We start from the raw sequence: 12,146 nt of genomic DNA on the forward strand, positions 1-12,146 counted from the left end.
CGGTTTTACAGTCTGACACCTACACTCTGAAACCTACAATCTGAAACCTACCACCTTCCCCAACACACCCATCCTCTTGCACGTAGCGCACCGCCTGCGCACCGCCCCGCCTGCGGCCCCTCCCCCACGGGGCGGAGCTGCGCCTGTGCAGTACGACCGGAAGTGCGGCCCCGGCCGTTGTTGGTGCTGCGCAGTGCGACCGGAAGTGCGGCCCTGCTGTTGTTGGTGCTGCGCAGTGCAACCGGAAGTGCGGCCCCGGCGGTTGTTGGTGCTGCGTGGGGCCCGCTGAGGTGAGCGGGGGGTGCGGCCGGGTCGGGAGCGGCGCTGTCCCTCAGCCCCGCGCTGAGGGGAGGCGGCGGGGCCCCCTGAGGCAAGGGCTGGTGTGCCGTGTGGGGCTCGGGGCCGCTCGGTGCGGGGGGAGCGTGGCCGAAGGCCGCAGGCGTTGTGTGGCGTGTCTTCTGCGGTGCACAAATAGTGCTGGTCGGGGGGAGGGCTCGGTGCGGGGCTGGTCGGCTGGAGGCAGAGGGGTGGGCAGGGGTCTCTGAAGTGTAATTAACGCGGCAGAGTTGCGTGCTGGGGGTGTTGCAGTGTCGGTCCCTGAGACGGTTCAGGCTGAAGTCGCTGTCGGCCCGCGCGCGTTCCGTGCCCCCCTGAAGGCCTTTCCCTGCCCGCACCCAGCCCTGCTTTGTCCCCGGCCGCCTCAGCCCTCGCTCCGCCCGAAGGCTCCGGCAGCTGGCGGCCCGAGGCTGGCAACTCCTAGCTGGTGCTGCCCTGGGGCTCCTCCTGGGCCCCGTCGGTAGGTTTGGGCCTTCTGTCCGCGGTTTAATGCAGAGAGGGGCTCTGCTTTGTTCTGTGATGTCGGTGAGGTCCTGCACTGAGCAGCACGGATGGTTTGGGGGGAGGAGGCTTAGCTTTGGAGGCCCAGTGGTGACCCCTCCACCTCCCTGGGCAGCCTGTCCAGCACCTGACTGCTCTTTCTGAGACATTTTTTTTCCTAATATCCAACTGACCTTCCCTTACACGACTTGAGACCATCACCTCTTATGCTGTTGCTGTTGCCAGGGAGCAGAGGCTGACCTCCACCTCACTACCACCCCATGTCAGGGAGTTGAAGAGAGCGACGAGGGCTCCTCTGAGCTCCTTTTCTCCAGACTCAGCAGTCCCAGTTCCCTCAGCCACTCCCTGTAAGACATGCACTCCAGAGCCCTCACAGCTCTGTTTGCTCTTCTGAAACTTTCCTAAGTGATATGAAATCTTCTTCCTGAAGAACATCATTTTGAAAGACAACAGCCTGTGATTTATCATCTTTTTTTTCCTCTGATTGTTTATTCTAATGGTTTTCAAAACTGTTCCATTATTCTGTGTCGCACCAGATCAAAATGGCTGATGATAATGAAGACCTGCAGGCAGATGAAGAGCTCCCAGCTCCAGCTGAGGACAGCTTTGAGCAGCTGGAGAATGACAGCCCTGCAGAGCGCAGTGGGCACGTGGCAGTGACTGATGGGCGCTGCATGTACGTCTGGGGAGGATACAAGGTACACTCTGCTCTATGCTGCCTGCCTATCACTCTTAGTACTTGTAATTATGTACTGTTTGTTTGGATGTGGCTCTGGAGGCATTCAAGGCCAGGCTGGATGTGGCTCTGGGCAGCCTGGGCTGCTGATTGGCAACCCTGCACATAACAGGGGGTTGGAACTAGATGATCACTGTGCTCCTTTGCAACACAGGCCATTCTGTGATTCTGTGATCCCTCCTCTAAAAAACAAAAGCTCCAGTTATAAAGGTAGAACATACAATCTGCTACGGAATGCACTCCCTGCAAAGTGGTGCTTTTTGTTACACCGTTGTCAGCACAACTGTATGTTGCATGTTACCAATCACAAGTTGGTTATTCAACATGTTGAGGTGTGTGTGTGGCAAGTGGGACCAAACCATTCTACAGTTTTGACAGGAATGAAAATTAATGATTTTTCATTTGACAGCAGATTCAGTGGGTGAATTGTAGCTCAAAACAAAGCTTTGATGTATTGCCATCTCTGGAGGTGCTCAAGGCCATGGATGAGCCCTGGGCAGCCTGAGCTGGGGGGGAGTCAGCCCACAACAGGGGTGGGGCTGGGAGCTGTGTGGTCCCTTTCAACACAACCATGCTGTGGTTCTGTGGTTATTCTGATGGTGTCATGGGAATGGGAATTACAGAGTGGCTCCTTTGTGCACCCAGGCTACCCTGCCTGGCATGTGAACGTAGGGTTTAGCTTCCATGTAGCCCAGCCTGTGGCCCTATGAGGAGTTTGGTCCCCACCAGAAACAGTAATAAGGTCCAAACTGCTGTGTGCAGGTGGGAGGTATGAGAATGCAGAAGGCACTGCTCCTGTAGTTTTTGCAGGTTGAGTCTCTGAGGGGTTGTAAACATTCAGAGCTGCCTGTAATTCAAGCATTCTTTTTCTTTTCTGATATGTTCTGCAGAATGCCCAAGTTAGGGGATTTTATGACTTCTATCTGCCTAGAGATGAAATATGGATCTACAACATGGAAACTGGAAGATGGTACAGTAAATAATTAACTTAATGTTTTTTGCTTTATGGGGAAAAAAAAAAGTGTTGTATTAAATTGGTACAATGACCACACTGAAGGTCTATGGACAGAAGGGGAACTCCCTGACTTTTTTGTTCCCACCTATCCTACTCTTGCATGCATGTGTACGACACTTCCAAAGTTGTTATTTTGTGGTTTTTTTTCTATGTAATAAACAAATTTTCACAGGAGTGAGTAGGGTGAAGTGGGAGAGAGAGCTCAGGGAGTCAGCACAGGTAAATGACAGCATCAGCATGAGGTGTTCTGGGATGTCTGGTGTAGGATGCAACACCTGAACACTGAATGGGTACCACGTGGTGCTGCAGGAAGCATTGTGGGTTCCTTCTGTGTTTTATTTCTTGTCCTTTTTGTTAAGTATTTATGCTGCCAAAGAAACTGCTGAGTCTGCTAAGACCAGTAGGGGCCATAAGGTTGTGTGGAACTGCATGCCTGAAAGCACAGGAGGAGAAGGGAACACGCTGCACTGATGCTGTAGCTGTCTGGAGCCACATGCTGTGAAGCCCAGTCTCCTCCGTGCTTAGCAAAAAATGCAAATTCAGCACTTCTTGCAGTTGTCAGAGTGGTTTGGGACAGCCTGAAGTGTGTTTATAGTGTTTACAGACGTTAGAGATAAACTGTAGCAAAATGAAACCCGCAGTTTAGACAGATGCAGCCTTTTTGCCTTAGGATCTTCTGGGATATGGGATGGGAAAAGCACCCTGAACTCCTGCACTGAGCAGACAGGATTCCTCCCCCAGAAACCACGTGATAATTAAGCTGTCTTTTCCCCACTCCACCTCCCCATAGTGCCTGCCGGGTGTTGTAAACTGTTCAGCCTGTGTGGGTCTGAAAAACTCAGAGCTGAGTGCTCCACAGTGATCTCTCAGAGTTAAAGATATGATGTTGATGGTACAGATTTTCACTCCAGGTAAAATCGTTACCGTTTATTTTGGTTATATATAATGTCTTAATCTGTGTTTGTAGGAAGAAGAGTAAAACAGAGGGAGATGTTCCACCTTCCATGTCTGGAAGTTGTGCTGTGTGTGTAGACAGGGTGGTGTACCTGTTTGGAGGACACCATGCACGTGGCAACACAAACAAGGTCAGTTTAGTAACAATTTAGTAAACCCTTTCTCACAAATAAGTTCCTCATTGTTATTTGTTAGCTTTTGGTCCCATTCTGTACAGAGGTGGACTTTTCAGTTACTTAAAATCGATCCATAGCAGGAAATGTATCAACTTAGCAAATCACAGAAGCATTTTCTTCAGAATTGCTGGACAGATTGGACAGTTTCAGAGCTTTAATGTTAATAATGGAATACTGAATGTGGATCCAGGCACTGTGTGCTCCGTGGCTTCACCTACTGGCAAGCAGATAACAGCCTTTGTGCCCTGTCAGCAGCTTCCTCAGGTGCAAACTAATTGAAGCCATGTTTTCGTCCTTGCCTGAGAGATTTTGGCTAACAAAACCCTGTGCTTACCACACGAATTTCTTTATTTTCCATTCAGGTGATTAGCTGGCACACTTCTACCCATTCAGTGTATTAGTTCTCTGCAGCAGGTCAGATAATCTGTTTTCCAGACTTGAGGTTGGCCTCCAGCTCTGCACTATTGCTCTCTGATGGCTTTCCAGCACAGAGAAGCACTGTGACCTTTTACTTGTTTGGGAGGCACTTGCTCTGGAGCAGTTCACCCTGTCAATTATATTGCACTGCTCCTTCCACGTTTGCTTCTTTGAAAGGTGGAAATTTCCAGAGGTTGCTGAATTAATATCAGGAGGTGTTGTGCAAAAGCTTTAAAAACACTTTTTGGAACTGTTCTTTTGAGTTACAGGACAGTTGTGACGTTGTGCACACCTTCATTTGCTTCCCTTGCAGCTTCTGAATGGTCCCACTCCTTGTGCATGATGCTGTTACTTTTGTAAAAGGATGTTTGGGATCTGAGCCTGCAAAAAGATCTTTGGATCCACAGTTCATTCCAAATGTTGTCAGCGCTCTGTGCAGTGAGGGAGGGAACTCATGTACTGCTTCTGTACCAATGAATGCTAATTACAGGTTGTTAGTGTAGCATCAGTCAGACTTGAGCTTTAAGCTAACTGTTTGGGTAAAAGAAATCTTTTTATTTTCTACAGTTCTACATGTTAAATTCCAGATCCACGGACAAAGTGCTGCAGTGGGTCAGAGTAGAGTGTCAGGGGGTCCCCCCTTCATCAAAGGACAAACTTGGCGTGTGGGTTTACAAAAACAAGTAAGGCTCCAGCAACAAAGCACAGCAGTCTGTGTGTGTGTGTATGTGTGCTTTTCATCACTCCCAGCCTTGCTGTTGTTGTGTTTTTTTGTTTGCATAAGAGCTGCAGCAGGACTTCTTGCCTGCAGCGCAAATGTGCTTTGGGAAGATGCTGGATTTGTTCCTCAGCCTTTTAAATCTGCTCTGTCCTTTAGCTGTTGCTAAATGAAAAAACCTAATTCCCAGTCTGGGTATGTGTAAGCCACAGAGTATCCATGTGAGTCACAGTGCAAAAAGTGGGCTCCTTACAGGCAAATCTTCCACACTGCCTTCTTGGTCTGTTGTTCTAAAGAATGGTTGCTTGTATCTGTGTCCTTCTTGGCAAAGACAGAGAAGCCTGTTCCCATTACACACAAAATGCAATCTGTTGGTCATATCCTGGGGAACAGCCCGTGTGTCTTTGATGCTTGAAGAGCAGGAGGGAAGGAAGCCATTTTAATAAAAAAACGTATATTGCTTTTTCAGCAATGCATGTTCTCAATTCTGCCTGGTTTGTGCTGGTTGCATTTGCTGTGGGATTCGCTGCAGAGAAAGAAAAGCTTGCTTAACCCATGGTGTTACTTCCCAGATTCCAGGCATGGAGAGAGAGTTCACTGGTAGATTTGCAGGACTCGAGCTGAGGCAGTTCTGTTGGCTGTATCGCTTGTTTTCTGTTTCTTCATTAAGACTTTCTGGCAAAAACACAGACCTCTGTGCAGAAGAGGCACTTGAGCTCTCCTTTTCAGCCCTCTCCTCTCTGGTGGCTTCCCTCTTTTCACCCACACACTGTGTACATTCCATGGCTTCTCACGGGACTGTTTGTGAATCTTTTGGGACTGGGGAAATTGAGCAGCACGCTTGGAAAGGACAGAGGCAGGAAGCTTCAGGAGCACCCATAGTTCTGTGTGAGAGCCCTGATACTGAAGGCTGGAGCACGGGGATCAGGCAGCAGGCCTGGCAGCTTTGCTATTAGAACAGCAGCAAAGCTCAGCAGCCTGGGGCTTGGGAAACACCTACAGAGGGATTTTGTGTGGGTGGTGAGGTCGGTTAGGCAAGAAACAGGGCCCCACACCTGGAAAACTTGCACTGTTGATGTATTGGAAATAATGAGGTCACAGGTGCTTCCCTGCCTTCAGTCTGAGCCCAACCTTTACAGATCTTTAGTTTGTAGTGAGAAATGTGATAAGATTTCTAACACTTCTTGTTGCATGTTTTGTTTCAGACTAATCTTTTTTGGAGGCTATGGTTATTTTCCTGAAGGGAAACAACGAGGAACTTTTGAATTTGATGAGACCTCTTTCTGGGTAGGCAAACTTTTCTCACCTTGAAGTTATTTCTCTTGGCACTTAATATTTCATTAATGCTTACTAAAACTTGCTTCTCTGTAAATATTTTTAAAGAATTCAGGGCTTCCTAGAGGATGGAATGACCACGTGCATGTTCTGGACACTGAAACATTTACCTGGAGCCAGCCTATAACTACGGTAATTTCTATTCTTACATCAGTTCAAGTTACAGCTCTTCAGAAAGTCATGTCATATCTCTTCTAGCAGCCTGTGAAACCAGACATGACTCTGCCAGGCCTGCCTTCACTGCTTAAATTTAAGTTAGAATAGATTGCTGATGAAAGAAATTCTTCCTAACCTCTGTGCCTCCGCCTGGTGCAATTTGAGGCTGATAACAAATGCTGGTTTACATTGTTTACGTGGCTTCTCCCTCCTCTCCAAAAGTAAGAAGCTTGCCTGTTCTGTGCTCTTTATCTCTTCATCAGTTTTCCCACTGAGTTGCTTTCTTTCATGCTTCAGTGGTGTTGTTCTTAAGGGGAGCTCAGAGAAGCAAAGTTCGTGGTTTCCTGTCATCCTCGCTGCAGCTCGCAGCTGGTTGTGTGTCACTTGGCTGCTGGATCCTTGTCAAAACAAAAAGCTCTGCAATTGCAAATAGGCCTCATTTAAAGTGTCCCAACAGTATTTAGGAACAGACAAATAGAGCGAGGCTGCCACAGGATTTGAAGAAATTAAATGTGAGATAAGTAACTCCTTGCTCAAATTACTGGGGATCTGCTTTGTCTTAATACCTACGGATCGCAGATATTTCACAGTAGCTCGAGAAAAATCCTGCCTGGCATTCACTGTATCATTACCTTGTTTACAGTCTGAGGCCTTCTGCCTCACACATTTCTGCCCACAGAACGACTTTTCGCTCCCTGCTCCTTGGTGAGCTTAAGTCTGACCACAGCTCAGCCCCTCATTTCCTTGGCTGGCTGCTTTCTGGGGCTGGGATGCCTTGCTGACCGCTGGGGGTTTCTGTTGAAATGAGGTTTTCTTTTGTTAACATATCTGATAAACTTCCCTTCTTATTTCATGTTTTCTTTTCCCAGGGTAAAACTCCATCGCCACGAGCAGCTCACGCGTGTGCTACAGTGGGGAACAGAGGCTTTGTGTTTGGAGGCAGATACAGAGTAAGTCACAGCCCTGCTGAGTGCTGTGCTACCAAAACCCAAATGTGAAGTGCTTCAACCACGCTCTGCTTTGTTCCAGGAGTCCCGAATGAACGACCTTTACTACCTGAATTTGGATACGTGGGAGTGGAATGAAATGTAGGTACTAAAACTCCAGTCCGTTAGTGTGGAAAGCAGTATAAAGGTGTCATCTTGATTCACTTCTAATCAATCCAGTGAAGCTTAGTAAGCTGCAGTAGGTGAGCAGACACAAGTAGGATTATCTCCCTGGTTTTTGCCAGCAGACCTCATATGAGCAAAACTCTTCACTTTAGACACAGTAAAAACTTGCTGTTGGGTCATGACCCGCATGCAGTTCGAAGTCACATGGTTCAAAGACCTGAAAAATAATGAGCAGCACTGTTTAACTTCAGCACATCAGTGATTAATGGTGCTTTTATTGAAACAGAATGGCACAAGGCGTCTGCCCGGTGGGCCGCTCCTGGCATTCTCTAACACCCATTTCCTCAGATCATCTCTTTCTCTTTGGAGGATTCACCACTGACAAGCAGCCATTAAGTAAGTCATTCCTAAAGGATTTTGTCTTTGTGTTCTTAAATAAGAGCCTGAGCTACTGCCTAATCACCCTAAAGTCTTTGTACATTCCATCCATGTCCTGTGATCCAGTTTCTTGTGGAACAGCTGAGTTGACAGAGTAGGAGTCACTGAATGTGTGCAGACATTGCTATTTACAGAGCTCAGGCTGCTCTAAAAGCATCACATGCAAATTGCAATTAGTAAGAGCTTTGCAGTTTTTTGTCTTTCCTCCTATTAAAGTGCTGTTTTCAGACAGGCAGCCCAAAGCTTCATAGAATCCTAGAAGAGCCTGGGTTGAAAGGAGCACAGTGCTCATCCAGTCCCAACCCCCTGCTGTGTGCAGGTCGCCAACCAGCAGCCCAGGCTGCCCAGAGCCACATCCAGCCTGGCCTTGAATGCCTGCAGGGATGGGGCATCCACAGCCTCCTTGGGCAACCTGTTCCAGTGCCTCACCACCCTCTGGCTGAAAAACCTCCTCCTCATATCCAACCTAAACCTCCCCTGCCTCAGTTTAAGACCATTCCCCTTTGTCCTATCACCGTCCACCCTCACAAACAGCCGTTCCCCCAAGCTTCACAGGGTTTGTCCTGAAAAAACTTGATTTATTTAAGAACAAAGATGCACTGTATTATACCAGAGTACATTTTTACTTCAACAACCATGACAGAACTAAAAGAATCCTGTTTGTATTTGGAGTTTTGCTTGTTTTCAGGTGATGCTTGGATTTATTGTATCAGCAAGAATGAGTGGGTACAGTTCGAGCATAACTACTCTGAGAAACCCAGGTATGGTGCACACTTTCTTGGAAACTTAGCAAAGAAAAAGGAGTGAGGGGGCTCTTTGTGATGGCAGTGAGGGAGGACACACACTTCTCACACTGCTTGTCTTTCCTAACAGCACAATACTCTGTGTTAGCATTTCCTACCCCACAAACACCGATGTGCAGCATCTGCACGTGACAGTGCTGTGCCCCGGGTGGAGGCAGCCAGCATGTAGCTCAGTGCTTTCTTTGTGAAGCAGCAGGAAACAAGGATTTGGGGCTGGATGTGCAGGCTGAAGGGGCCCTGAGCTGTGTGTGCCAGCACAGGAGTTGGCTGGAGCCCCGTGTGTCCCTGCTGTGCCACAAACACACACTGTTCTCTGCGTCTTCGGGCTCTGTGCTCCCCCAGTGTGTTTTTGTGTTCCATGAAGACCTACTGAGTAAATTGGAGGTGATGACCAGCAATTTAAAAAGCATTAAAGCAATGGTGATGCATGCATACAGCATCATAAACATGTGAGCTGTGACCCATCGTGTCTGGGGAAGAGGTTTGGGTTGGGCTTCAGGGAGTGACAGCAGCAGTGGTTCCCTGCTGTGCCCTTGGGTCCTGCTGCTGGCAGTGAGGAAAGGGCTGTTTTTCAAAGCTGAGCTGCTGTGCCACAAGGCTTCCAGAGAGGTACAGATCATGTTCCTTCAGCCTATTGACTGGCGGGGGACACAGTGCTCTCACAGGCTGTATTTTCATTGCGGCCCTCCTCCAGGAGTTTGATGTGTGCCTGTATCTGCAGGCAGTTGAGCCCTGCAGCCCTGCTCTAACCAGAGCAGCCTGCCCAGTCCATCATTGACTGGCCAGGAGTTCTATTCCTCAAACCACAAACTCCTCAGTGCTGCAGGATAGCATTGGGAAGGCAGACCTGTGTGTGTTAGCTTGAAATACAAACCCCAAACGTGGCTTTTTGGGTGGAGTGTTGTTGTTGAATGCTGCCTTCTGTTTGCAGGCTGTGGCACACTGCTTGTGCAAGTGAAGAGGGAGAGGTGATCGTCTTTGGGGGCTGTGCCAACAACCTGCTGGCTCATTCTAAAGCTGTAAGTTTATCCCAAGCTTTGCTTTCCTTCTTGCACAGCCCTGCCCTGCCCGCAGGAGCTGCAATTCCTTAGCACTGCAGCAAGCATGAAGTGCTTCTCATCCTGTGTCTGCAGGACTGGCAGACACACGAACAAAGCTCTAAGGGGAAATGTGCTGCTTTTCTAGAAAAGGTCACTATTCACTGTTCAAACAAACGTGGCTTGTTTCCCTCATGGTGATGTTTCACTTGGAGCTCTCATCTGCTGGCTCCTGCGTTAGCTTTGCCCAGTGCTTCTCACCAGGTGAGCTCAGTGGGCCCTTCCCAAAGCAGTTTCTTCACTGCGGTGCCCTGCTGAGGGCACGTAGCACAGAGTGGGTTTCTTCAGCCAGGACAGGAGGGAGTATTATGGTCTGTGAAGTCCTCAGGTGGCTGGAAAATGACTGGGAGCAAGCACAGCTGCGCATTTTAATGTAAGAACCAGTGGGTGTCAGGTGGAACCAGCAAGTGGCAAACAAGAGTGGTGCAACATGTCATCCTTAAAAACAACAATAAAAAACAGTGACTGCTGAGCCTGCTGCAGGATTTCAAGTGCAGATCCCTGGAGACCAGGAAGCTCCAGCAGCACCCATATGGGTGTTGAGTTGCTGTTATTCCCTTTGCTGAGTGGGTGCTGGCCATGCAGAGCAGGACATGGAGCACTGATCCACCTGTGGTTCCCTTAGTGCTAAGTGCAGGCACCGCAGGGTTTGGTGAGCAGTTCTGAGTCCAGCTTATGTGCTGCCTTTGTGGCTTATGTGAACTCCAGCCCCAGACCTGTGCTGTGTCTGCCTTCCTCACCCAGATCCCTCTGAGCCTTGGCTGGTTTGGTTCTGCTGTCATGATGGGATCCACACAAACTGATTCTCTCTTTTTCTCCCTCCCACGTGCAGGCTCACAGTAATGAAATACTTGTGTTTTCTCTACAACCACGATCTCTTGTAAGGTAAGAAAACAAGACTTCAACATTAAGCTGTGGTGTCCCCTTCTAAAGCAACTGGTGCAAGCTTAGTGCCAATCTAAAACGCTTGAAAACATTTCTTCCTTTAAAGAGAGCTGAAATAACAGCAGCTGAGTGAGATTCCATTCAGTAGTCATGTGGCAGCAGGCAGCTGTAAATGATCATTAGCTCACCTTGCAGGACTCCATTCATGCTAACAGCAGCTGTGCGTTCCTCTCCCCCAGGCTGTGCCTCGAAGCAGTCATTTGCTTTAAGGAGATGTTGGCCAGCTCCTGGAATTGCCTCCCCAAGCACTTGCTGCACAGCGTCAATCAACGGTTTGGAAGCAACAACACCTCGGGCTCCTGAGCCCTCTGTGCTGACAGCTCCGAGCGGTGCATGGATGATCAATTCTAAGATGTAATAATTAATTGTACCACGTGTGGCAGACGTGAAACCTGTATAGATGAAGTAGCTGTACTGTAGGTAGTTGCTTCCCGCCTTGAAGTTGCATGTGAATGGCCTAGAGAAAACCTATTTTTGTGTAAAGATGTTTGCAATAAATGTATTTAATGCAAGTGGAGGTGGATGCTGTGCTTCAGCCAAACCTAGTTGTGGGTTTGTCCACCGTGAAGTACTCGTGAGGGCCAACCCTGAGCAAAATGAGGTGTGGATACGTGGAAATAACGCTATCTGAAGTCCCAGGTGGTGCTGTGGATGTCTGTGCAGGAGACAGGCCCTGCAGACACGGGAAGGAGAAGTGCTGCTTTAGTTTGTGCTGAAGAGTGCTGTGATGGGTGAGTCCTGTTTTATCTGTGCTGTTAGGGAACTGCTTAACATACTTTGCTACAAAGGTCAGAGAAATGAGATCTGAAAATTGTACATGACCCAAATTGCTAAACTGTTGTAAACCTTCAGCTGTCAAAGCACCACGACTCTCTGCTTGGTTCTAGTCTGGTTTATGAAACTCTTTTATGTTGTGGAACTTCAATTGTGAACCTTAGGTAGCAGATATTCTGCCCTGAGCAGTGTAACTGAATGTGCCTGAGCCTGCTGTCAGCTGTCAGGACACGCAGAGCTCACCTGCAGCAGAACAGCCTGAGCCACAGAGCTCAGCCTGGTGGCACCTGGGGCACAGGGCAGGCTGTGCTGCTGTTGGGAATGGGTTACATCTTGTCTAGTGAAAAAAGTCAATAAACAACTGACTTCTAGGACATAACAATTCCTGCAGTGTAATGTGTGCTCTCATTTCTTTTCCAAGCTTTAGCTGGGGCTTCTGGGAGCGCTCACAGTGGTGTGAAGAGAGTTTGAGACCTCCAGGCTATGCTGATGAGCAGCTGCACATGGATTCATTCTGCTCTTCTTGCGTGCTGCTCTTTTGCACAGTGGTGAGAGTTACACAGCACAGGGTTGCACTGCTGGGAGCTGGGGAAGTGCTGGAGCTGGAATTTTTATCTCCTGGCCTGCCTCCAT

General features: G+C 48.6%; 1 protein-coding gene across 1 annotated transcript; it reads left to right on the top strand.

The window, feature by feature from the left end:
• The first annotated feature begins 131 nt into the window (after positions 1-131).
• On the top strand, positions 132-11,895 carry KLHDC2 (kelch domain containing 2). The gene is made up of 14 exons (XM_085225908.1): positions 132-290; positions 1,374-1,535; positions 2,464-2,543; positions 3,556-3,673; positions 4,703-4,818; positions 6,059-6,140; positions 6,237-6,320; positions 7,214-7,294; positions 7,374-7,432; positions 7,743-7,852; positions 8,583-8,655; positions 9,629-9,716; positions 10,627-10,679; positions 10,919-11,895. Exons 2-14 carry the CDS (start codon positions 1,380-1,382, stop codon positions 11,040-11,042), a joined length of 1,224 nt encoding a protein of 407 aa, XP_085082034.1. The 5' UTR covers positions 132-290; positions 1,374-1,379; the 3' UTR covers positions 11,043-11,895.
• The last annotated feature ends 251 nt before the right edge of the window (positions 11,896-12,146 follow it).

The sequence above is a fragment of the Meleagris gallopavo genome, chromosome 5 (assembly GCF_905368555.1).
Source record: "Meleagris gallopavo chromosome 5, MGAL_WU_HG_1.1, whole genome shotgun sequence".
Taxonomy (NCBI): Eukaryota; Metazoa; Chordata; class Aves; order Galliformes; family Phasianidae; genus Meleagris; species Meleagris gallopavo.

Coding starts and splice junctions, on each gene's coding strand:
- KLHDC2 (XM_085225908.1), top strand. CDS start 1,380: ATGGCTGATGATAATGAAGACCTGCAGGCAGATGAAGAGCTCCCAGCT. Junction 3,674..4,702: donor CACGTGGCAACACAAACAAG/GTCAGTTTAGTA, acceptor TATTTTCTACAG/TTCTACATGTTAAATTCCAG. Junction 9,717..10,626: donor TGCTGGCTCATTCTAAAGCT/GTAAGTTTATCC, acceptor TCCCACGTGCAG/GCTCACAGTAATGAAATACT.